A 26,387-nucleotide genomic window follows, 5' to 3' on the forward strand; every position below is an offset into this window, starting at 1 on the left:
CCTAGATGTGGCTAGGAACAGCTAAAAATCACTTGCTGAGGTTACTTTTTAGGAGTTGAAGAGCCATCTCCCCCGGACAATGGAAGTGGTGCTTCAGAGAAGAGGCTTTGGAACGTGTGGGGTCAGATTTTAGGAAGCCGGAAGTAGGGGAAAATTAGTGGTCTTAAAAACAAGGGTGAAAGAAAAAGAAATAGAGTTAATTATCAAACACCGCGGGGAAAAAGGAGAGAAAATGAAAAAGACGAGGGAAAAAGAGGGAGAGAAGTGAGGAGGACGGAGTTTCCCCAGGCTGTGAGCAGCGCAGGGGAACGCGGGGAGGGGTGGCGCGGGGCGGGCGGGCGCTAGGGCCCGGCGGGGCCGTGAGGCGCGTGGGTGGCTTGGCCCGCGGCACCACCCACGCACCGCGGCCCCGCGCACCCCGCGCGGCCCCGCCGCCCCGGCTGAGGGCCCCCTCCCCCCCCCCCCCCCCCCGCCTCACGAAAGGAGCGGGCCGAGGCGGGCGGCCGGGCGCCGAGCACCGCCCGCATGAGGCCGGCAGCCCCCGCCGCCCGCCCCGCCGAGCCCCCGCCCGCGGCGCGGGGCCGCTCTCTGGACCGGGCGGCGGGGCGGGATGGCCGCGGAAGGTGTGTGGGGGGGGGGGGGGGGTGGGTGTGTGGCGGGGCGGCTTCGCCCCGCCGTGCCGGCGACCTGAGCGGCGGTGGGCGGGGAGCGCCCCTGCGCCGGGATAAATAGCGCTTTGCCTCGCCTGACAGCCCGTCCCCGGGGCGCCGAGCCTCCCCGCACCGCCCCGCACCGCCCGCCGCTTGCGGGGAAAAGTTGGGGCCGCGCTCCTGGCCCGACCCGGGAGGGGTTTTCGATTTTCCCCTTCTTGTTTCTGGGGGAGAGCCGGGAGTTCCCCCCGCTCTCTCCGCAGCGCCCGGGAGATGCTGGAAGCGGCTGCGAGTTGGCGGCGCCCGCGGCGGGGAGCGAGCGGCGTGTGAGCTCCGGCCGGTCCCCGCGGCAGCCGCTGCCCCGCCGGCCCCCTCCTCGCCCGCGGCCGCCCGCAGCCCCGCACCCCGCTGCCACCCGCCGGAGCCGGAGCCGGCTGCCCACCCCCGCCGCCCAGGATGCGGTTTCGCCTCTTCTCCTTTGCCCTGATCGTCCTCAACTGCATGGATTACGGCCACTGCCAAGCCGGCCGCTGGAGACGCGGCAAGAGAGGTGGGTAGCGCCCGCCGCCTCGCCCGGGACCCCGCGGAGCGCTTGCGGGGAGGGATGGGGGCTGCCGGGGGGGCTGCGTGCCCGTCCCCTCCCCGCCGGACAAGGGGAGCCCCCCGGCAGGTGAGCGCGCCCCGGCTTCCCCTACTCGTGGGCTCCGCGGGGCTGCCGGGGGCGGCGGGGCCGGGGGTCACGGCCAGCAGTGGGACCCGCGGACCCCGTCCTTGTGCTCGTCGCACGGCTCGGAGCGGCCGGAGGTCCGCTGCTGGCCCGCGCTGCTCAACTCGCGTGTCCGTGGGGCGGGCTTCGGGGCTGTCCCCCCACCTCCCCGTGGACCCCCGGGCGCCGGGCAGCCCCGGCCCCGCCGCACCGCGAACCGCGGGAGAACCGCGCCCCCCCCCCCCCCCCTCCCCAGCCACAGCGCCGGGGGAACTGCTGTGCCGCCAGCCTCTGCCCAGAGCCTGCGGACCCCTTTGCGGCAAACGGAGAGACGCGGGAGGAGAGGAGCGGTGCGTTAGTCCGTCGGGTTTGTTCGCCCCCCTGAGATGCTGGTGCCGCGTTCGGGAGCCGGAGCGGTGACACGTACCAGTACAGCACCCATGTGGACGAAAGGGCTATTGCAGCTCCCCGCAGCTGGCAGGGCTGGCCGGCCGGCCGGCTCTGGGGCTTTCTTTTGTCTTCTTTTTGTTTCTCTTTTTTTTAATTTTTTTTTTTTTTTTTTTTTGAGGGGGCACACCTTCAATGTAAAATGTTTTTATTCTCCACGTATTCTGAATTATTTTGCTATCCCTTTTTCTGTTATTTTTCTCGGCCATGTCTCCCCTCCCCATTTCTAAAGTTAGCTGAAAATCAGGTGGCTCAGCCGCTGAGAAATTAGTGTTTCTGAGAGAATTGCACTTTTAGCACAAGTATTTGGAAGAGGAGGGAGCTAACATGTCCACTGTTAAGCCGGTACATGCATCAATAAAACTGTGAAGGGAAAATAGTTTGCAGTTTCATGCATATGTGACCTCCAGAGCAGGTACAAATAAAGTTGTAAAGCAATTTAGTTTCGGTGGTTTTTCAACAGATGGTTTCCAGAATTAAATTTTTGTGTGTGTGGCTAAAACGATAGCAGTTCTTTAAAGTGACCGGACTATCTGTGCTAACAAAGGGTATACTGTGTCTTTAATTAAATGTGGAACTACTTAGAGTGCTGGCTAGACAGCGGAGGGTGATAGTGGTATTTCTGCTTTACAACAGAGCTTAAGGATTGCATTGTGGGAGTACTGAAATGAATAGACATCCCAGTTGTGTGAACTGTCCTCCTACAAAAACTTAAGCTGGTTTTAATTGATCTCATGTTCGCTGATTGATCTCAGACCAATTGTTGTGCTTGTTGAACAGTTGGCTTTTCCAAAGGAGATTGATTTAAATTAGTTTTAGTTATTGGATAAATACCCTCAGTATTGACAGTTGACTTACTGGCACTGTTATGTGCTATCACCTAAGGGTTTTGGTTTGCGCTTTGAAGAATGCAGTCTTTTTCAGTTAACAAGTCTAAAGAAGTAGGCATAGCCAGTTCTAAGCATTGAAAGCAAAATCTAAGAAAGTATTCAAATTATAATAGACATTTGCCATGACACATGCAGTCTGAAGTAATGCTTTCGTACAGGACTCAAAATTCCAATAATTTCACAATTTTTCCATATGCCATCTGCAAATAATCAGGCATTCACTGTGGGGTACTGGCAGTTAAAATTTCTCTGGCATTCTGTTTTGTCTGTTACATGATCTCAGATGCTCCATAATATCATTTTCTTAATGACATAAAATTTTTGGCATCGATTAAGTCTCCTGTGTGGTAGAAAGCAATTGCATTTAGTCTGGAATTAGGGGCAAGTATCATGGGTAGATGATTTTTTTTTTTTAGAGCAGCTAAATGTACAGTAAACTTTAAGTATATATGCCTGTATTGGAGTTTGCATGGATTTTTAGCTGATGTAGAATACTCTAGTAAACAAGAATTTAGTAAATTTGGGGAGATGTTCCCAGATTTGCTCACTCCCCTTCCACTTTCAATCTTTTCCCAAACCTAGATGTGCAACACTGCAGTAGAAATGGTATGAAAAATTGAGGTTTAGAATGCAGTTCCTACTTGACATTGATTTCTGTTTCGAAAGTCAGTGTCACTTCATTAAAAGTTATTCAGTCAATGCATTATAATCAACAGGTGCTGCTAACTCCACTGCTGCTTCGTTACTTTTGCAGCTTATTGGAATATTGCTTTGCCTAGTTGGCTCAGAGCAGAACCTTCCTTCCCTTGAAACATCCCAGCAAATTGTCCCTCTGGAAGTCTCTGTCCTGAACAGGTAATTACGATTATAGAATTATAGAATCATAGAAAGTTTTGGGTTGGAAGGGACCCCTAGAGGTCATCTAGTCCAACCCCCCTGCAGCGAGCAGGGACACCACTAACTAGATCAGGTTGCTCAGAGCCCTGTCCAACCTGGTCTTGAATGTTTCCAGGGATGGGGCCTCCACTACCTCTCTGGGCAACCTGTTCCAGTGTTTCACCACCCTCATTGTAAAGAATTTCTTCCTTATATCTAGCCTAAACCTACCCTGTTTTAGTTTAAAACCATTACCCCTCGTCCTGTCACTGTTGTCTCTACTAAAAAGGTTGTCCCCATCTTTCCTATAGGCTCCCTTTAAGTACTGAAAGGCTGCAATCAGGTCTCCCCTCAGCCTTCTCTTCTCCAGGCTGAACAAGCCCAACTCTCTCAGCCTCTCCTCGTAGGAGAGGTGCTCCAGCCCTCGGATCATTTTTGTAGCCCTCCTTTGGACCCGCTCCAACAGTTCCATGTCCTTCTTGTGCTGAGGGCTCCAGAGCTGAACGCAGTACTGCAGGTGAGGTCTCACCAGAGCAGAGTAGAGGGGCAGAATCACCTCTCTCGACCTGCTGGCCACGCTTCTCGTGATGCAGCCCAGGACACGGTTGGCCCTCTGGGCTGCCAGCGCACATTGCCGGCTCATGTCCAGCCTTTCGTCTATCAGTACCCCCAAGTCCCTCTCAGCAGAGCTACTCTCGATCCTTTCATCCCCCAGCCTGTATTGACAGCGGGGATTACCCCGACCCAGGTGTAGGACCTTGCACTTGGCCTTGTTGAACCTCATGAGGTTCACACAGGCCCACCTCTCCAGCTTGTCCAGGTACCTCTGGATGGCATCCCGTCCTTCTGGTGTCTTGACTGTACCACTCAGCTTGGTGTCATCTGCAAACTTGCTGAGGGTACACTCGATGTCGCTGTCCATGTCATTGATAAATATATTGAACAGCACCGGTCCCAGTACGGACCCCTGAGGGACTCCACTCGACACTGGTCTCCATCTGGACATTGAGCCGTTGACCACCACCCTTTGGCTGCGACCATGCAACCAATTCCTTATCCACTGAACAGTCCACCCATCAAATCCATGGCTCTCCAATTTAGAGAGAAGGATGTTGTGGGGGACCGTGTCAAAGGCTTTACAAAAATCCAGATAGATGACATCCATTGGTTTTCCCTTGTCCACCCTTGTTATTACACCATCATAGAAAGCCACTAGGTTGGTGAGGCAGGACTTGCCCTTGGTGAAGCCATTCTGGCTGTCTCGAATCACCTCCCTGGCCTCCATGTGCCTTAGCATATCTTCTAGGAGGATCTGTTCCATGATCTTCCCAGGCACAGAGGTGAGGCTGACAGGTCTGTAGTTCCCAGGGTCTTCCTTTCTACCCTTTTTGAAAAGGGGCTCAATGTTTCCCTTTTTCCAGTCACTGGGAACTTCCCCTGACTGCCATGACTTCTCAAATATCATGGAGAGTGGCTTGGCAACTACGTCAGCCAGTTCCCTCAGGACTCTGGGATGCATCTCATCAGGTCCCATGGACTTCTGTACATTCAGGTTCTGCAGGAGGTCCCGAACCTGGTCTTCACTTACAGCTGGAGGGATTTTACCCTCCTGGTCTCCTTCATGCCATTCATCAACTCGGGAGGGGTGAGGAGAGAGGCTGCCAGTGAAGACTGAGGCAAAAAAGTTGTTGAGTACCTCAGCTTTCTCCTCATCTGCTGTTGCCAGTTCGCCGGTCTCGCTCATGAGCGGGGGTACTCTTTCTTTGACCATCTTTTTCCGGCTGACATACCTGTAGAAGCCCTTCTTGTTATTTTTCACATCCCTTGCCAAGTTCAGCTCCAGCTGTGCCTTGGCCTTCCTGACCCCATCCCTACACAACCGGGCAGCTTCCCTATACTCTTCCCAGGAAGCCAGTCCCTGCTTCCACTGCCTGTGCAGTTCCCTCTTCTTCCTTAGTCTGACCAGCATCTCTTGCCTCAGCCATGCCGGTCTCTTCCCTTCTCTGCCTGACTTCTTACACTTGGGGATCGAGAGCTCTTGCACTCTGTGGAATACATCCTTAAAGACCTGCCAGCTCTGTTCTGTTCTCCTGTCCCTGAGGACCGTTTCCCAGGGAGTCCTTCTGACTATCTCCTTGAAGAGCTGGAATTTTGCCCTCCTAAAATTTAGGGTCCTGGCTATGCTCTTCGTTATTCCTATTTCCCTCCGTAGCGTTAGTTCCACCAGCGCGTGGTCACTGCAGCCCAGGCTACCCCCGATCTTGACATCTCCAACGAGCTCACTCGCATTGGTGACTACCAGGTCTAGTATCGCATCCCTTCGGGTAGGGGTGCTTATTACCTGGCTTAAGAAGTTGTCTTCAATGCATTCTAGGAACCTGCTGGATTGCCTACAGCTTGCCGTGTTGCTTTTCCAGCAGATGTCGGGGTGGTTGAAGTCCCCCAGTAGGACGAGAGCCTGCGAGCGCGAGGCCTCCTGGAGTTGGAGGAAGAACGCTTTGTCTATCAGCTCCTCTTGATCTGGCGGCCTGTAGTAGACACCAACCACTAGGTTCCCTTTGTTGCCTCTCTCTCCGATTCTTACCCATAAGCTTTCAACCTGCTCGTGGCTATTCTTCCGGGACAGCTCTTCACTCTGTAGTGTTTTCTTGATGTAAAGGGCAACACCTCCGCCCCTCCTTCCTCGCCTGTCCCTTCTGAACAGCCTGTAGCCATCAAGAGCCACATTCCAGTCGTGGGATTCATCCCACCAAGTTTCCGTGATGGCAATCAGGTCGTAGCTTTCCAGCAGCACGACTGCTTCCAACTCCTCCTGTTTGTTTCCCATGCTGCGTGCGTTTGTATAGAGGCATTTCATCTGAGCTGTCGGCCTTGTTACCTTCATAGCAGAGCACTCCTTTTTTTCCCTTGAGGTGCTTCATGGGTATTTTCTTGTTGGCACCTGATACCTCAGGCGCCTCCAGCTCCCCTCGGCAAGACTTCCACATTGCTGCAGTGTCCCTCACTTGCTGCTGGGCAACGGGTTGAGGGCTCCTACTAGCCCCCCATCCCTCTAACCATTGTGTATCCTCCCCTAGCCTGTCGCTGGCAAGCCTGATAGGTTCCCCTTCCCCCTTCACCTCTAGTTTAAAGCCCTGTCAATGAGCCCCGCAAGATTTTGGGCAAAGATCCTCTTCCCCCTTTGAGAAAGCTGGTCCCCATTTGATGCCAGCAAGCTTGGTGCTGTGTATTACTTGCCTTTCCTGCAGGAGCTATTCTGAAACCTATTCGAGGGTTACATAGCTTAAAGGTCAGTGGTGTAATCTCGCAGCTGGCTTAGCCTGATAGCAAAGCACCTCCATTCCCTGTCTTATTTAATTGCATAACTTAATTTTTCATTTCTCTTGGATACCTACTTGCTTGTTCATTTCAATGAAAATTTTTGTCTTTTCTTCGGATTTCTCTTTAGCAGTTAGTATAAGATGAGCAGCTTCGTGTCTTAGCATTCACCGAATATCGCAGGGCGCATGAAGACCAGTGGTTTTTCCTTTGTCTTTGAGATGTGATAAAACCAACTTTCCCAAAGAGTACCACAAATCCATATGGGAGTGTACAGAAATGAAGGCGGTCAGGATGGCTTACCGGGGTCAATGATGGTATTCTGCAAAAACATGGACAGAAAACAATATAGCATTCGTTGTAAACAGCGATCAAAATTAGATGCTAACAAAATTCCCTGAGGAAAAAGAAGACAATGCGACAGCAGTACCTGCATTGATAGGAAGACTCCGCTGTAGCACAAAGAAGCTCTCTGGAGTTGGTGAGACCGATATTGGAATAGTGAGAAGTGTGCATGGGATTCATTCACACTGGGAGACTATATCCAACAACTCAAAGAAAAACTGGATGTTGAGTACTTGTCTTTCTATTTAGTTCATATTTAAGGAGTGTGATAAGGGCTAAGGTGTGTACTCATCTGCTGGCTGCTCATGTTCTGTTTGTATTAGATGCATAAAAAGAAAGGGGCAATATCTGTGTCAATGAGTGAATAGTAAGCAACAGTGGTGATGGCAAAGTATCTACAGGTAGAAATAGGAGGAGCGCCTGGAAAGGAAATTTCCCCAAGTGTTTCTGAGAGCTCACTACAGCTCTGTGTAGGTGTTTACAGGAGTGTTTGCATATATGGAGGAACATAGTAGCTGGAAACAAAATGATTTCAGTTAAATCTGTGTCATAATGTAAGATGGGAATCTTGACCACAAACCAGTTATTAATATAGGAAGCTGTTACAAGGATTTTCAACTAGAAGAAAAAACTGTTCAGATATTAGAGATTGTGATTTGGCTTTCCTTACTAGATACTTAACTGAGATGGCGGATAATTTTGGAACTTGTCTCAGTTGGATTGTGTGGAAAGACTGATGATTTGATCATTAGGGAAAAGGAACCTGTGTTGGAAATCATTGAATGAAGTAAATACCGTATCTACTTTTATAAGGAATGTACTGACTCCGAGAAAGCAATTTACTATCTCTCTCAAAAAAAAGGGTCATACTGCAAAGAATATCCCTCAGATGTCCAACAGTATCCAAATGTTTCACCTATTCTATCCTCCTCTCTTTGGACTTGAAAGATGTTTTACATTTGGAGGAGAGTTAATTTTTGCGTTTGGGTTAAGGCTTAAAATCTTATGAGGACGCTGTAGTTTGAAATACTTCTTTTCCTCAGGTGCTACATTAAATGCTTGTAACAGAATTTGTATAAGAATGAAGACATATTAATACTTCCTGGAGTAATTTCCCAGGTACTCGTGATCAATGGTAAGGCTTTGGATGGTAGCTTCTGTTCCTTAGCCCCTTACTACTTAGGATAGTTAGTTCTCAAGCTTTCCTTATATACACGTCACTACTACAGCAGTAAGAATATCCTGAACACTGGAACCATTGAAAAGTCAAAACTTTTAGACTTTAGGCTACTTATGCTCTGTTATCTGGTAAGTCTGAGGAAGTTTCTTAAACTGAAATGTCAGCAGAAGTCAGAACTTCTGTGTGAACGAGTGAATACCGAACTAACTAATGATGCAATGTCACTGAGGCTAATCAGTGCTGAAGTGGATTGTGAAGATTTGCAGAAGAGATGCTCAAAATGCCAAGAGCTGGATTCAGCATGAAAATGGACATCTAACTTTAGGTGCTTGATTCAGTTGCCTGAAGTAGGTTTCTAGTGCTGTTTGCGATATTTAAAGAATATCCTTTTGGGCATGGCACGTACATGACCTCCTTGAGCAACCAGAGGCCGGGCAGGATACGCTGCAGGAAGCCATGTCAGATGGCTTAGGTGTCTCAAGGCCCCTTATGGGGGAAAATGAAAATGAGGAGCAAGCGCTGGCACAGCATTGCTATATATATGCTTTTCCTTCACTGTAGCCATCCACTAGCTTCCATTACAGATCTCTTGGGGTTAGGATACTGGGCTAGATGGGTGTGTCTGGTCAGACCTTGAAGACTACACTTAGGTGCTTTTGTATTAAAAACTGCAAGAAGATTTACACTGTGATGAAGAACTTATATTTGTCTGCTTGATAAACTTGGCTTAGTTTTATGTTTTCCCTTTTTTGGGGGAAGGGGGTGTGTGTGTGTATGTTTTCCAGAGCTTGGCTGAAATCTCTTACTACAGCAGTTTGAAATGCGTGACAAATACCAAAAGTGAGGTTGTGTACTAATATAGGGAAGCTATGATGATAACAACAAGAATGCAGTTTTTCGCTTCAGTGTACCATTTACGCTATACAGGCCAGCATAATTACTATGAAGGAGTGTGTTAACATGGTGTTGTTTACGCAAGCTGCTTTTAATGAAAAATATGACATTATTTAAAAGCTAGAAAATGGAAGAGTTGTTCATTATCGAATTTCAAGGCATAAAAAAATAAACAATGACCTGTCTGTAAGCTGGTTTTTTTGTTTTCTTTTTTTCTTTCTCTTGCTACTTCTGCCAAGAGTCTGACTATCCCATGGAGGTCTGCATTTCACTTCTGATCATCTAGCTAGTTTTTAACACCAAAAAACCTTAGTGAACCATAGATCAGAGGGGATTGCCTAGTCAAACCTGCAGATCATCACAGGTTGCAAACTTTTCCCAGTGCACTGTACGTCAAACTCAGAAGCTTATAGATGATCATAGCATCATTGTCCAAAAACGCATCCTTGCTTCTGAACTCCAGGGGTGGGATTCACGTGACTGCATGTGATTATCTGCAACGTGAATGTCTACATTTTATTTTATAATTGATATAGTGCTAGTTGGTACAGTCTGTGGAGCTGTTGGTACAATTAACTCAATCCTACAGTAGATGCCTGCCTTTGGTCAGATAAAGCGTACCCCAAACTCAATAAATATTAAGATGACTTGATTGCCTCTATCTATAATTGAAGTGTAGTTCAGATGTACACATCTTCATTGTTAGTCCCCGAAGTAAGCTGAAATCAACCCCAAATGAGAAGGTATCCACCACGTCCAATCTTCTGACCTTTTATTAAAATTATGAGTTGGTGCAGCTCTGTTAACTTTAATCGATACAGTCCCTGAAATCTATACTTTCTCTTGTATTAGAGATTTATTTAGCTTCACGTATTTTTTAATACTAAATTAACTTCCTCAGGCATCCCCTCTCTTCACCTCTAAGTTTTGTTCAGGCACAGTTGGAGAACCTTTTGTATTTGTCTAGGCTCCAAGTATTTGCTAATCCTTTTCTTAGTAAAAAGTATGACTTCATACATGCTGGCTGTTGATAATGCACAGACGTAACAGCTTGATCCTTTCATCATGGGCTGCTTTAGACACCTAAATTAGGTGCTGCCATGGTTTGTATACTCATTGTCTTTGTAATATGTGTTTAGAAGATGCAATGCTTTGGAAAACATCAGTCAGGTGCTGCAAAGTCACTTTATACATGCAGAGTAAATCTACCAATTTTGGGGGCAATGGTGCTGGGTTTAAAGCCTGTTAAATCTCTTACCAAGTAGTTTTTGGTGTAGAGTGTGGGATAGGCTTGTGGTATGACTTTTTGATACTTGAATTCTGACTAATATATCTTAGGAAGAGAAGTGTTAAGTGGATCTTGCTTCTGAGCACTATCAGGCAGATGCAGAGTTTGGCTCATACAGCAGTTTCTTCTATCTACACAATGGCTTTGTCCAGCCAGTTCCATACATAAAGGCCACTTATTGACCAGGGCTTACTGGCATACGTGTTGAAGCTCATATATCTGTGGGCAGTAAGATAACTTGTGAGCCTGACTTGAAACCTAGCTGCATCACTTTATTCTCTCTATATCTGGCTGTTCCAGGTCTCACAGGTTTACCATGAGGTGAACCGTCCTGCCCATTTTCACTAATAGTTTTTCAAAACTCTACGGAGAAATGAAGTCGAAAGTGATCAGGGTGGTGGTCTCTCCAGTGTACACCCCAAAAAGGCAGGTGATGGTGCAACACAGTGCCAAACACAGGAAAAGCAAGAGTGAAAGAACGAGTCTGACAGCCACTTGAATTAATGTCACCTTTCCAGTACAGTTTCTGTAGTGGAGATGGAGGCCGGGAAGGAGGAACTACAAGAAATTTGTGTTGTACATAATCCTATTTTAAAATACTTAATTGATGTGAAAATGAATGTTCTGAGAGTAGAATGGAGATGATGACTGAAACACATCTAAAACAATGGAGTATCACAATACTTTCCTGTGTAGTTCTTCCTCAGGACTACAAGGGTTGGAGACTTTAATTGTGTGTTTTTGCTTCCTTAGGACCTCGATTTCGAAGCTGTGCACATCTCTGACCCTTATCTGTCAAACTGTGGTCCATGGAGCAGGTGCTAGCATTTTCTGGACGTGTACAGGTCACACTGCCTTGTCCTTGTGTTTGTACTTAAATACTGCTGAATGCAACACTGCAATGAATACATGTTCTATGCTTTCACCTTAGTCTATTTTGATGCAATTACTTGTTTCTTAAAATTGAAGTTGTCTCTTCAAATTTCATTTTAGGTGGTAGCATGTGAAAGATTGGTGATTAAATTTCCTGGCCTTGTTGTCTTGTTTATGGACTTGAATGCAATTAACAAGGCCAAGTGCCGGGTCCTGCACTTGGGTCACAGCCACCCCATGCAACATTACAGGCTTGGGGAGGAGTGGCTGGAAAGCTGCCCAGCGGAAAAGGTGTTCGGGTGTTGGTCAACAGCCGGCTGAACATGAGCCAGCAGTGTGCCCAGGTGGCCAAGAAGGCCAACAGCATCCTGGCTTGTATCAGGAATGGTGTGGCCAGCAGGAGTAGGGAGGTGATCATGCCCCTGTACTCGGCACTGGTGAAGCTGCACCTGGAGTACTGTGTTCAGTTTTGGGCCCCTCACTACAAGAAGGACATTAAGGTGCTGGGAGCGTGTCCAAAGAAGGGCAAGGAGGCTGGTGAGGACTCTAGAAAACAAGTCTTATAAGGAGCAGCTGAGGGAGCTGGGGCTGTTTAGTCTGGAGAAGAGGAGGCTGAGGGGGGACCTTATTGCTCTCTACAACTACCTGAAAGGAGGTTGTATTGGTGTCTTCTCCTGAGCAACAAGGGACAGGATGACAAAACGGCCTCAAGTTGCGTCAGGGGAGGTTTAGAATGGATATTAAGAAAAATTACTTCACCAAAAGGATTGTGAAGCGTTGGCACAGGCTGCCCAGAGAAGTGGTTGAGTCACAATCCCTGGAGGTATTTATGAGACGTGTAGATATGGTGCTTAGGGACATGGTTTAGTGGTGGACTTGTCAGTGTAAGGTTTGCGGTTGGACTTGATGCTCTTAAAGGTCTTTTCTAACCTAAATGATTCTGTGATTCTGTGTACAAACTGCAAAGAGTGAAAGAACATAAATAAATGAATAAAACTGGGGCAGAAAGAGATTTTTTTTGTTTTAAGGGAAAGCAGAGAAGCAACTGGTATTCTAGGTACCTTGATTATGTGATTGTAAAGCAAGGGGAGGTTTTTAAGATCCCATCTGCCAAGATGTGGTGATCAGTGAAAAAAATGTTCGTGCTGTCTGTTTCACTGTAATAGGAGAAACATCTTTTGGTAGCAGGCAGTTTGCAAATTTTGGCATCCAGTAAATAATCAGTTATGTATTTCTTTTTGAAATACCAGTTTCAGTAGATCCAAATACTTGATGTATCTGTAAGACTTTCTCCTTTTATAAGGGAATGGAATTTATGCTATCCAGTCTCATTCCTTTTTTTGTTGTTTTTATGGGACATTTGTATGACTGTAACAAGGAAAGTGTAAGTAATTACAAGTTATATTTTTAGAAAAGACACGTGGTTCTGTAATTAAGTTTCAAAATATACACTTCTAATTGAATTATGAATGTTATTTGAAGAGGGTAGGAGCAAATCGCACATGTATGGTTGCCATAGATGCAAAATACAATGAAAATCCTTCTAGTATGATTTTCTGGTTTTTAGAAATAATTTTTAGTCTCTAGGATTTTAAAAAAGTAAATCTAAAAATATTCCAGAGTGTATGGTTTAGGGATTAAGAGTCTTAAATTTACCTTGCAGAAACTTCTGTCTATTTTTTTGGAAAATTGTCAAGATTTTCTTGATCTTGATGAAAAACAGACCCAAACATAGATGTAGTGAGGCGGAGGAAGGGACCTAAAAGATAGTGTTTGTGATGTTGGCTTTTAGGTACTGCCTAAATTGGTGCTTTTTAAAATCAGTAGTCTGTAGTATGAACATGAAGTCCTAAGTAGACCACGTGCAGCAATGAAGACAATGTCTGTGCTTTTTTATATACTGTGAGAAACTCCTACTGCTTTTCATTGAAAAGGGACAACAGTATTTGTGCTAGAGAATTGCAGTGATGCGACAAAATATAAACTTCCTGATCCAGACACATTATTTTCTTTTTTGAGTTGAAATGCTGGCTGAAATATGTTACACACAAATACATGCTCTGCACTAATGCATGGTCTTTTCAGCCGTATGGTTGCCACCTTTGAAACACCAGAAAAACCCCAAACTAGCCACATCAGACAAATGGCTGTTGTGCATGCACAGATTAATCTGCACATGTATAGCAGCGCTGACAACACCCAGCGCGCCCATACTAAACCTTGCTGGGCAAATTGGAAACCACTGAAACAGCAACTATGCTTAGCAAAGATAGGTGTGAGTTGCTCTTGCTTCTTTCTTGAATTACTACAAACATTTTGGTAGATATTATATTGTTTCCATTGTAAACCTGCCAACTTACCTAGTGATTTCACGGGAAAGTGTGTAGCTACGATTCTTTTGAATGAGGATTGAAGTCTCATCCTCTTCTGCTTTACCTATATTGATATGGTACTTAAGGATCCCAGCTGAGGTGAGGCCCTGTAGTGCTGGCCCTGCTTAGGCAATAACCTCTGAATTAAGGTCGCCAGAGCAGAATCTCTCCTGAATTTCCCTCCACTAACAGAAATATTATTTGGCCTTTCATTACAGCTACTTCAGGTCTGGTTTAGGTCTTGTTTTACACAGTGCATGATAACTATGTGATGGACATTGATTCAGTTTTGACTCAGCAAGAGTAACTGTAACTCAGCAGGGTCACTACAGTGTATCCAAAGTGTGTTAGGTTGTGTTCACAGCACAACAACACAGCAGCTAATTGGTTTTAGTTTGTTTAAAGCTATTGCCAATTTTTGCAAAATACTTACAAATGGCCTCTGATCTGAGATGCTTGACTCTTGCAAGGGACCTAAAGCCAAAGAACATTTTATAGAGCCTTTGCTTGTTTATCTGTCCTCATGGAATGACCTGTTTTAATACTTTCATCAGGAGCATTCTCAGGAGGTGGTTTTACCGCTAAACTTGGTCTCCTGTCCTCTCCAAAATGGTCAGTCTTCTATCCCCTACTTTGTTGAATGGTCACTTATGAGGAAAGTTGATTTTGAGGGACATCCGAGGGACAGCACCTTTTGGAGCAGGCTAGTTGTGTGCCTTTGCTGTTGTGATCTACTTCTGTGGCAACAGCTGATGACAGGGCAGTTCTTCAATTTAGGCTTCTTGCCTGGGCCATCAAAAATATACCTGGCCTGCATGTGTCTGTCCTGGTGTTTTTTAAAATGTTCAGCAAATATTGATTGCACATGGGCAGATCACCTGTTCTGTGTCTGTGTTGTCTGCCTGATATGGTTCGGAGCTGAAAAATCTGCCTTGCTGGTAAGGGGGTACCTTCAGGAACTCAGAGGGATTGCGTTCATTGATCATCTTTCCTCATGTAAAACTTTTGATTAATACATGTATGTATCAATGGCCATGGTAATTAATAGAAAATAAAACCCTGTTTTATATAAATGCTAAGCAGCATTCCAATGTGAAATGTTAATATTATGGCAGGATGGGAGCAAATAATGGAAGCATCTGATTGAAATGGTGCTTCTTGACAGGTACTGTGGCTTCCAGCTGCATTTCTCACAGCACTACTGCGGTATGCTGGAGGGCAGCAACCTTGCCCATGCTGAGATAATAGTGGGTCATGGTTTCTGTTCTTAGCTAATGAAACTGCAGAATTACAAGTGCTTTTCGTAACTCTTTTATTCAGTTGCAGATTTTGCTGGACTTCACCTATTTCCCTTGGCCTTCAAAGTGTTTTTCTGGGAAATGAGTTTTAGGAAACATATGTAGCTGTAGCTGGGAAGTAAAATGAGAAAAATCTACAACATTTTTGTAGTGTTTAAAGTAAATATTTTTTTTTCTATAAAGCTTACTTTGATTCAAGTTTACTGAGGTTTGTTTGTGGGGTTTTTTTATATAGATTGTTGTAGAAATGGAAAACTATGAACTGCTTCAATGCAATGTGTGCTGTGAAATTGAGAAGCAAATCTTCTGCAAAATCTTATATTTAGGTGAACAGAGCCTCTAGGCCAAATAGTGCTACACAGTGTGTATCTATTGCTCTACAGATGTGTAGTAGTAAAAATACCTACTTATTTTGAAGGGTATTGCCTGTTCTTCTGCTAAAAATGCCTTGTTAGTTGCATCTCGTACCAGCAGTATTCTGGAAATTACCCCCCCCCCCCCCCCCCCCATCCAGGGGGACCTCAACAGACTGGAGAAATCAAAAGGAACCTCATGAAGTTCAACAAGAAGTGCAAAGTCCTGCACCTGTGAATGAACAACCCCATGCATCAGTACATGCTGGAGGCCACTCAGCTGGTAAGCAGCTTGGCAGAAAAGGCCCTGGGGGTCATGGTGGATGCTATGATGTGCATGAGCCAGCAATGTGCACTTGCAAGGAAGTTCTGGGCTGCCTTAGGAGGAGTGCTTCCAGCATCTCATCCTTCCCTTCTAGTCAGCACTGGTGAGGCCACACCTGGAGTACTGTGTGCATCTCTGGGCTCCTCAGTACAAGAGAGACATGAGCATACTGGAGAGAGCTCAGTGAAGGGCCACAAAGATGATTAAAGGGACTGGAGCATCTCTCTCATGAGGAAAGGCTGAGAGAACTGGGACTGGTCAGCCAGTCACAGAGGTTCCTTCTGAACATCACGAAACACTTTTTTACAGTCACTTTTTGACTGAGCACTGGCACAGGTTGCCTGGGGAGGTTGTGGAGTCTCCATCCTTGGAGACCAAAAGCTGTCTGGACATGGTCCTGGACAACTGCATCTAGGTTGCTCTCCTTGAACAGAGTGCTTGGACCAGATGACCTCCACAGGTCCCTTCCAACCTCAGCCATTCTGTGGAAGGTGGTTTGGAAATATATCAGCTTGGTTTTTAGTAATAGTCAGCTGTGGAGAAGAAATGTAGAGAGTCCATTCCCTTTAGGAATCCTTGGGTTACATGACTGAATGATGTGCAGTTGCAATCACCTTAACTTTGCTGGAAAACTGAGATCAACCCAGAGGAGCTTCCTGGTGTTTAGCAGTGACACAGGACTTTCCAGCTCTGTCGCTTCCCCTCAATGAGACTCCCAGTCTAGCAGAAGTCTTGAAAGAGAACCTGCTCCACCTCTTACTCCTCTTCTCCCTTCTATTCACTCTTCCATGCAATAAAAGCTGATGGTGCGCAGTGGAAAGAAAGGTAAGAGGCAAAATCAGAGGGAAGATGGAAAAACTAAGTTCATCTGGGTAATCTGAGCCATTTAAAGTTATAACAAAAGTAAGGTTCTAAGTCATGCTAATTTTGCACCCTTGCTCCCCCTTTTTTTTTCTTTCTGATTATTTACAAATACCAAATACCGAAGGTGCATTACGAATGTAATGATTAAGATACCAGATCTAACTCTGATCTCACTTATGTTGTTGTAAATCTAGCGGTAATGTCAATCTGTCTCAGGTATAGTGTATATTTCTGAAGTGTTGCTTGCTCTGGTATATTGTTGTCTCATGCAATATTACTGTCAGATGCTACAGAAAGCCTGAAAGTCAGGCAATTCTCTGTTTTAAGAGCTGTAGTTCACTTTGCTAATGCTATATTTGAGAACTCTTCTTCATTACTTTTAGTTCTTTCCATCAGACTCCTGGAAAAAGTCTTGCTGCTTCCAACTTTTATTTCAGTTATTGTAACATTAGCAATGGCATCGATATGTAGGTTTTTTTCAGGGTTTGGAAAAGGGTTGAAATGTGACTCTATTAAACCTGAATCTGAAGACAGACTTGGTTTCATATTGTTTTCTCTTAACAGCTTTCCAAGCAGCCACTAAGTGAAACTACTGCATATTGAGCCTGGTGTAATATGAGGCTCATTGGGTAAAATAACATTAGTCTGTGCTACTTAAACATGCCCTGGAAGGCTTAAGGAGGGGAGGAAGGAAAATATTTGAAGAGATCAACTGGATGTGGTCGAATACAAGTAATGTCACCTGAGAAGGATTAGAATTTGCCAAAGCTTGACCTGAACGAAGACCTCCATTTAGTGCTTGTGTTTCTACCAGATCAGCTGCGGTAGTTTTTCCATGCACAGTTTTCTACCAGCATTTATGTAGTGAAAGAGTCCAGTGATTTACTTGGCTTCTGTGTCTCAGCTGCAGTGAAGTTAAAAAAAATTAAAAAATAAAATAAAATCCCAATTTAACATTCCTTCTCCTTATTAGCTGCAGCTGGCTTTTTCTAATTACTAAAGTCTTAACATTTTTCATTTAAGTTCTGTGGCTTTTATCCTCACTGGGAGCTCAGTGTGCGCACTCTAGCCAATAAACAGCTACACGTGTAGTTCATATCCGTAGATTTGAACAGCTTCAAAAAAATACATGCACTGACACTTCAAAATCCAGAAGACCCAGTAGAGTGGTAATAGCAATGGTACTTCACCCACCATGGTCTTTGTTTTCTGGTTATGTGGGGTTAGTGAACCCAGTGGCCCCATATTCTTAATTAGATGCCTACTGTGATGGTGTCTTTGAAAATAACTTATTCTTCTGTTTTGTGGTTATGTTTTAGAGTGCTCAGGACACTTTCCTGTGCAGATCTCTGAAGTGAGGGACATCTCTTATAGGTGTAGAAATTGAGTTCTGGCTGTATAAAGGTCTGAGTTCCTCCATAAAGTAAAAGAGAATAAGGACTGGGGATGATTAGCACCTCTGGAAAAAAAAGTCAGAAGTGATTTTTTTTTCACTCAACCCTGCTTTGAATTGGGATGGGAATAGAATAAAACAAAATGATTGATTGTGCCCACATCATGTGACTAGGTGGATGTTCTCCACAGCAGGCCACTAGCACCATTCCCGTTAAATCAGAGATTTGACCATTGCAGGGTAAAGTAGAAAATACTTTTAGGTGGAAATAAAAAAAAAAAAGTTACGCTTGTTAAGATCAGCGTTTTTCAGAGGAACTACTTCATCTCATCCTTCTAGGTTTATACTTGAGTGGCACAGGCTTGGATTACTTTTAGTGTGGAGGTGAATTTGCCTTTACCAACAAGAGATTTCTTATACCTTTCTCTAAAGCATTATGGACTGCTGCTGGAGTGAGCAGTGCTTTTGCTCAGTATATCGAGTTCTATGTAAAATTTTCATTACAAAGTTTCTGTTTCTACAGAAATGGAAATCGATTGTAGTTTTTTGTGAGGTTCAGCGTAGCATGTGCCTTTCTGGGCCTGATCTGTCTTCTAAAAAATACCTCGAGTCGCACTTAAGCCTGGCAGATATGTAGTGAGAAAAAGCACACAACAAAATGCAGTGCAGTGGTGGAACAGCATGTGTCTCGAGACTTGTGTTGAAATGATTTAGTGTCAGAACTATTTAGCGTTATCCCTCTTTTGCACTTACATCTCACACTGCTAACACACGAAATTGTGACTAAACATTAACGCTTTTGTTCAGCCACAAACATAGTTGACTTGTTTTTCATCACTGCTTGTTACCGTGTTAATTTGTTTCTTGATTTTTGTCATTTGTGCTTTGTTTGTAACAGGAACACTATCTCCTCTCTCCTTGTAGTCACCATGTAGAGATCCCCATGATATTCTTCTGTATGGAATAATTTCTCTTTTGTTTACGTATGTTTAGCCAAGGAGAAATCTGATTAGCTGAATGCTCTTGACAGTATTCAAGTACATCCTAGAGCTTTGCATTTGCTATTTGATGTTCCATTTTACAGCTGTACTTAAATGCTCTGCAGGGATTGTGGTTTAGTGGTGACAGCATGAAATTTGAATCCAAGGTGCCTGGTTCTCTTACCAACAGAGCTGGTCAGTATGTTTAAAACCAGATTCTTCTACCTCACCACCCCCATAATGGACTTTTGCATATGTGTCTGCCAAGAAGCTCTTTTCCTCTCACTTTTTTACTTCAATAAGTCTTGATCATTCACAGCTTAAGCAGGCACTGCAAGTCGTTCTTTCACTCTGTGCCTCAGTTCCTCTGGTGCAGAGGGTAGTGTTTTATTGCAGTGCAGTTCAAATTAGATCGGTGATTTACATGGCTAAGAGGTCCTAGAGTGTTAATCTCTAGGCATGTTTATGGTTATTATGAAGCATAATTAGCACATAAATGAGTTTCCTGCCTCCAAGTTTATTGACTGATCAAACACATTCGTGTAGAACATTGGATCCATGACAAGAGGTTTAGAAAGTGTTGGCTCTATCTGTTGTGAAGTCTTCTGCACTCTCATGTTTGTCAGAGATGAGACAGCAAAACCTGTGTGACTCTGCATCGCTGCTCTGTAGTGTGTAGACATTATTGCTGCTTTTTTCATGACAAGATATGTGTTTGAAAAAGTATTTAGATGGGGTTTTATCCTTATGTATTTTATTAACTTTCAGACACTAAGGATGGAACTCTTCATATGCAAGTAGGTATTTTCAGTAGGCTGACTTAATTGCTGTAAGAACAATTTATATCTTCATAAAAAACAAATTGTGTTTTATTTAATACCAAAATAAGACAATTATCAGATTTTGAAAATGACAAGAGGCTTGAGGCACCTCAGACTTCGGCTGTGAAATTAAGATGTTTCAAAGATGTTTGCATTTAGAAATACTTAGCTGAACATCTTACTGACTTTAACTTATTGAAAATGGAAGCATAGCTTTAAAAATTTAGGGCATTCTCAAAGTTAAGAAATGTATCTTTCTTACATTAAGAGTATTAGCCATGTATATATCATACTTGTTTCTACCAGCTCAGAACTGCCAGTGCCTTTCCTTTAGCTCTAGAGACCCTTATTATTTGTGTTACAAACCTTACCTGTGTAATGTGAATAAAGTGGCTTTTAGTTTTTTATAAACAAATGACTTATCTGTTTTTAAGACTGTATTTACATTGCCAGAGAACAACCAAAGAAATTCAGTAGTCCCTTGCCAAATACTGATTTTAATTTCTCCTTGAAATGTGCTGAATACTAAGCACCTAGAGCTCACAGGTAAATGTAATACTTTTTTATTTTTTATCATCTCCTTTATGAGGGAATGCTGATTTGGATTAAAAAAAGCCCTGTAGCCATTAAGAGTCATTCTTTCTAGATGAGACCCAGCCTGCTGTGATTTAAGTGGGTCTGAAGTACAGAAGCTACTTCATTTAATTTCATTTTTTAATGGTATTCCTGAAAGATGAGGAGATAAAGCTATACATATCTGAAAAGCAAATAAGCTCCATCTGTTCTAGTTCAAGATTTCTAAGTCTTGTCCATCATCATTGTCTGATGTCTCAAACTCTGATGCCTTGGGCTGACAACAGGGAGGATGACCCAAGATTTGGTGGGTGTTTTGAATGTGCTAGGTACATGCAGGATGTAAAGCACAGTGCTGTTGGATTGAATTAAAGTGACGTCCTGCAGCTAAGTGTAGATTTGTGTAGTGTGGAAACAGTAAGAGTTTGAATTGTCTTTTCCATGCATCTTTCTGCAACTCAGAGACATACGTATGTGGTAATATATGTGTATTTCAAGAGTTATAATTTTCCAGTCTGATATTTCTCCACTGTGTTTAAAGACACCTATTCTGTTCTTCTACCTTCCCCATTTCTAATTAAATGGCTTTGCTGCTCCTCCTCCTCTCAGTTATGTACAGCTTTAGCATAATTTTTAGCATTTATTCTTCCTTCATGTTTTTTCCAAGTTCCTATAAGCTCTTTCGTCTTGCCTGCAAATCCCTCATTTTCTTTCTGATCTTCTTGCTGAAACTTCCATGTTTATTGGAAGTATCACCTTCTTCATGTCCCCCAACCTCCCAAACCCCCTGTCTTTACTGAAAATAGTTTTATGGGTTAATTTTTATTTTGCAAGAAAACTTTGTAGGAAGTTTTGATGTCTTTTAAAATTTTGCTATTTTAATTTTTTAAGAGCTCTATGAATTATGGTTTTGCGCTGATTGTGTTCAGTTTTACTAAAGATTTAGAACAGCAGGACTGCAATGATAAGGAGCTGTCTCAGGATGCAGAATAACTGTTTTTGCTTCCTGACTCTCAGCCTGTGTGACCTTGGTGAATTGTTCAGTCCACCTCCTGTCTCCATCTTCATCTGGAAAATGGGACTACACATAAGCTCCTGGCCTACACCTGTAACAATGCTATAATGATGAAGAATCTGCACATCTCGTAGAAGAAATAATTTCTGCTGTCTAGTACTCTCTTTATAATTACATTCTGCTACATGCATTTTTTTGCTCTGATGTTTTTAACTTGGAAGACCTGTTCCTTAACATTCATTGTTTTCTGCTTTTAGTACCTTTATCCAACATGTTCTTTGCAAATTTTCTCCATAAACAGCAACATGATGGTCAAAACCTCATGCCTGGACTTTGAAGCAGTGTACTGTTGTTGGTGTAAACAGCTCTGTAAGTTCTTTAAGACAAAGATATAGGGAGATTTCTGGCCCTATGAAATGAATGGCACATCTTGTGTTGACTGGAGTGAAATGAGACTATCACCACTGGTTCACAAGTTCCAGGTGAAATGCTGTGACAGTTGGATACATCTGTGAACAAACTTTGCTTGTGCAGGGATTTTCATGGGGTCTAATAGGACTGTGTTTCTTTGCTTGTTTGCCCTGTACTTTCCATATATTATGTAAAAGAGAATGGGACCTTGGGTACCTTAAGTAGCTGGGGTGAGCTGGAAAACAGGCTGTTTCCCATACAGAGCCAAGCTTGTTACTAATGCTCAATATAAAAACAAGAATAGGAATTCCTTTAGGTTTCTGAATTTTATTTAGTCAGCATAGTCTTAGCATGTGAAATCTTATGGGTATGAATGAGATTTAGTAACATATGCTCTTGTTAGCATTGTTTCAGACTTGGCAATAAACAAACTGTGCCCTTTCCAGCCTTTCAGGAGATAAATGCTTCATACTTTATTAGAACAATTTGGCTCCTGATGTGAACTGTAGGCCCATTAATCCTGTAATATAGCGAATAAGATCGGAAAAATACAGGATGTAAATATGTTCTTCATTATGCACTTTAATACCAACCAGATATATTGTGTGCATTCTAGAACATGGTAGTCAGAATATACTAAGCAACTAGCAAATTGTTGGCAAGGCTCATCTGCTGTTGGTTTATGATGGGATTAAGAGCAAAAAGCCTTAAGAAATTTCAAGTGTTTGACATTATATGTTGATGCCTATCACATCTTGCTGGACACAGCTTAAATAGATAGGGCCAGTGGCTTTGTTACCTTCAGCTCAGTATTCTTCATTGAATCCAGAAAAAAGACAACTTAAAGAATATATGAAGAGTTCTTCAGTAAGTCTTACAGAAGGAAAAGACTCCGCAATTAGGACAATGGTTACATTTTTTACATTGGGGATAATAATAATAAAAATAATTCTAGTACATGAAGAAGTAAATCCAAGCTCTTCTCTTTTACCGTGATCCTTTAACTTGGGACTGGTTTTCCTTCACAAGTTTAATCTGAGGGTTAGTCAGATCTCTTAAGAAGTAGGAAAGAATACATTCCTGTTGATACCATAGCATGTGCTACAAGAATCTTAGAAGTGATTCTCATAATGATCGCAGTGGCCATATGTTCAGTAAATTAGTTGGTGGTACTCAGTGGGGAAACTGGGCTCCAAACTGGAAAGTATACTCTAGTGAACAGCCTGTGTATCTTATCTGCAGCTCATCTGTGGGGAGCATGCATGTGGAAAGGAAGTTTGAAGGTCTTTGAATACAGTTTTAATTTTCCCATGCAGTATCTTCCTCTTGGATTGTCAAGCGAGATAGACTGCAGCTTGAAATTCATGAAGGGCAGAATATTGATGAAAGGCCTTCTTTACATGTGACGTTTCAAAAGATTTTGAAGTCTGTAATTCCAGAAATGGACCCACTGTATGCTGCAGAGTTTCGTGTTGTTTATATTGAAATCCATAGTGGTTTTTTACAAAGTTTCCCTTTCCTCCTTATGGAGTCTGTGCTGAAGATATTTCAGTGCATTGACTTCCGAGTTCGACAGACTTTCAATACATTCGCGTAAGTGAAATGACAGTCCCTTTATAAAAGAAGGGGAGACATTCTTTTGAGACCACCTAATTAATGCTTAATTAATTACTTATTTAATAATGTTGCAAAATTCTGATATTGCATGAGTGTTCTGCCGTGTTACTTCCTTCCCTTTCTTACAAGATAGCATAGCAGAAATTTCACATGTTCAATAGTGGCATTTCTAAGAACAAGTCAAGTTCCAGGGCACAGGCAACTGATCAGTAAAAGATGCAATAAAAGAGAACTTCTAGCCTTACTCTGTCGCCTTCTTAAGCCTCAAACCTTTCCTTTAGGACCGAGATCACTACGCTTCCACAGCACAGAGATGCTAATGTGGAAAAAAAGAGCAAACAAACCAGTGTATTTGGTGGAGCAAAACAAAGAAGTGTTTTCTATTGGTGGAAGAGGTTAGGCAGAGAAATAGGAAAAAAACCCCCCTTTTTCATGAAAAGCAGACAACTTCATAGAAAGCATAATTTAGTAAAAAGAAAAGTAACTGCCAAACAAGACATTGGTGTAGAAGCTTAGAAGCAGCCATAGAAAACAGTACTGATTTCATTGGTATGGGATTTCGGGGTGCAGTTTTTATTGGGTCTGACAAGGTGCGTTGTGATCTCTTTGGAAGGAAACTTCATGGAAATATACCAACAGCCTGAGCACAGATTCAGAAAACATTCCTGTATTTGAAGTGGTTTAGCAAAATTCATTTATCCATTAAACCAAGAATTGTGTTTAGGCTGCAGGACCTGATGGCCCACATAATGTTCACCGGGCTCCTAGCAGTCCTATGTAAACTGTCTAATCACTCTCAGCTGTGTTAGAACAAATAATTGGAAACCTAATATCTACCAGCAGTGGTACCTGTGTCTGTAACAGTGGTAGACGTTCCTCTTTCAGTTCCTTAAAAAAAAAAGATGAGATCCCTCAGAAAAATTTGTTTAGATTTCTTTAAATTATCTTTTACTGCTACTTTCAAAAACAGCTGTTACAGCTTGGCTGCCTGTTGTCCATGTTGCATTGTTTTCTTTGAACAAAAGCCAGTCCTCTTTTGGCAAGTACTTTGCCATTTGAACAACCGTCAGTAGGGAGAGATACATTTCTGTGTTGATACGATGATGATTTTAACAGGTCGCTAAAACATTGGAGGACACTCCAGAAACATTCCTGGATACAGAGGTCCTTGCTATGGACCATGCACTGTGAACCCCAAGATGTTGTATAGTGGGCAACTGTGTCTTGTCCACTGTGTTGGCTTTCACATAGGTTTAAAGACCCGTAAACTCTTTTGCAGGAGCTTTTGATATTACTTCTTGCTCACTTTGTGTGCATGGGATGCAAAAGCAATGAAAAAAGTTGCACCCTGTGTTCTGTAGAAAGATTGTTTCTGGTTTTATGATGTTGCCCTATCTATTGAAGTTTTCCAGATATTGAATTGAGGAACGCAAACCTGCTCAAATGTATTACAAGACCTCAGAGAGTAGCCTGAAGGTAGGGTTGTGGTGAGTAGATAATATAGCTGTGCAGCCCTCTTAAAAACATAAAGGACACATTTATGTGAAAAATTGTGAGTAGCTGAAGGAAAGTAGTAATGAGATCTCTTGAAAACTATCATTAAGTACACTTTCATTTTAACTCAAATACGAAATGGGAAATCTTTTTTTCCCTCAATGGCCGTGTCTGAGCAGATGTAACAATTTCAGTGTTCTATAGTTAGCCCAGTAATTAGCTGATGATTGCTCGGCAAAGAAGCCGAGAAATCAAGAATATGAAGTGTACAGTGACTCATCTCAGAACATTTGCTGTGTGTTATATTTGATTGTTAATTCTTGGTTATATGATTGCTGTATGAAGTATTCAAAGTTTTGTAACTAAAGAAAGGAGATAAAGTCGAAGAGCTGATTTTCAAAGGAGAGTCTTTTCTTGGGTTCACGTGGAGATTATCTTTCTCTTTCCCATTTAGAAAAAAACCAACGAGGCCAAAATAGGAAGGAAAAAGCTTGCAGTAGTGTCGCTGTAAAGTTGCAAGTGACGGTATCTGCTTGCCTAAACATTTATCTGGGAACTGTACATTCACCTGTTTGTCTTCAGCTTTGTTTGTAATATGTAACAGGTGCTGAGAAGTATTAACTGCCAACATCTTCCAGGGTATGATCACCTCCTCTTGGTCTCCTCCTGAGCTGAACCAAGCCAGTGATGGGCTCAGCGAGACACAGGTCTGCTCAGCAAAGAGCCTAGCACGCTCTTATCTTCATGGCCTTGTAGCACTTCACCGGCTGAAGGCTGGTATGTGAGGAGAACAGTCTTAAACAGACTGGCCTTTCTTCCCTCCCGTTTTCTTCAATGTGACTGCTTCTAGTGGCCAGCATATGAGTGAGATACTGTATTTGTGGACTGTCAGATTCCCTTAGATCTCATGGCAAAAGCTTACACTTTTCAGTACTAGGTATGTTAAATTGATTGTGGTGGTCACATGGACTTGAAAATTTCAAGTTTTCAGTTAAGGGAGTTAGTTCCTTTACTCTTATTTGTGTCTTTGAAAATCTTTCTTCTTAACTACTTGAGAAGTTTACTAAACCTGGTGTTTGTAGCATTTTAACTGCGTTTCCCAGTGATTGAATGCTCAGTAAAGACAAACGAGCTTTGCTGTGTTGCTTTTTTTTTAGTCTCTGCTGTGACGTTTTTCACTGAAAATCCATACATGCATAAGTACATGTGCCAATGCAATGCAGTTATGTTTTTCTAAATATTTCTCAAGCTTTACTTCCTTGCTGTTCATTATTTGGGGAGTATGCTTTGCAAGAAGCTGGTCACTTGAACCTTGAGTCTGTGGCCTGGTCACTGCCTCTTGGGATCTTTTATCATAGCCCTGATCTTGAACTAAGGTATATGCGAGGGATTTTGTAGGTTCGT

General features: G+C 43.3%; 1 protein-coding gene across 3 annotated transcripts in view; it reads left to right on the forward strand.

Annotated features, from left to right (window-relative positions):
* The first annotated feature begins 1,012 nt into the window (after positions 1 to 1,012).
* RSPO2 (R-spondin 2) overlaps positions 1,013 to 26,387 on the forward strand; it is a 119,344-nt gene continuing 93,969 nt past the window's right edge. For all 3 annotated transcript variants that reach the window (XM_075415685.1, XM_075415684.1, XM_075415683.1), the window contains exon 1: positions 1,013 to 1,200. In XM_075415685.1, the coding sequence (XP_075271800.1) occupies positions 1,107 to 1,200 (94 nt within the window). In that variant the 5' untranslated portion in view covers positions 1,013 to 1,106. The remainder of the gene's footprint in view (positions 1,201 to 26,387) is intronic.

Source organism: Opisthocomus hoazin, chromosome 3, assembly GCF_030867145.1.
Source record: "Opisthocomus hoazin isolate bOpiHoa1 chromosome 3, bOpiHoa1.hap1, whole genome shotgun sequence".
NCBI classification, from domain to species: domain Eukaryota; kingdom Metazoa; phylum Chordata; class Aves; order Opisthocomiformes; family Opisthocomidae; genus Opisthocomus; species Opisthocomus hoazin.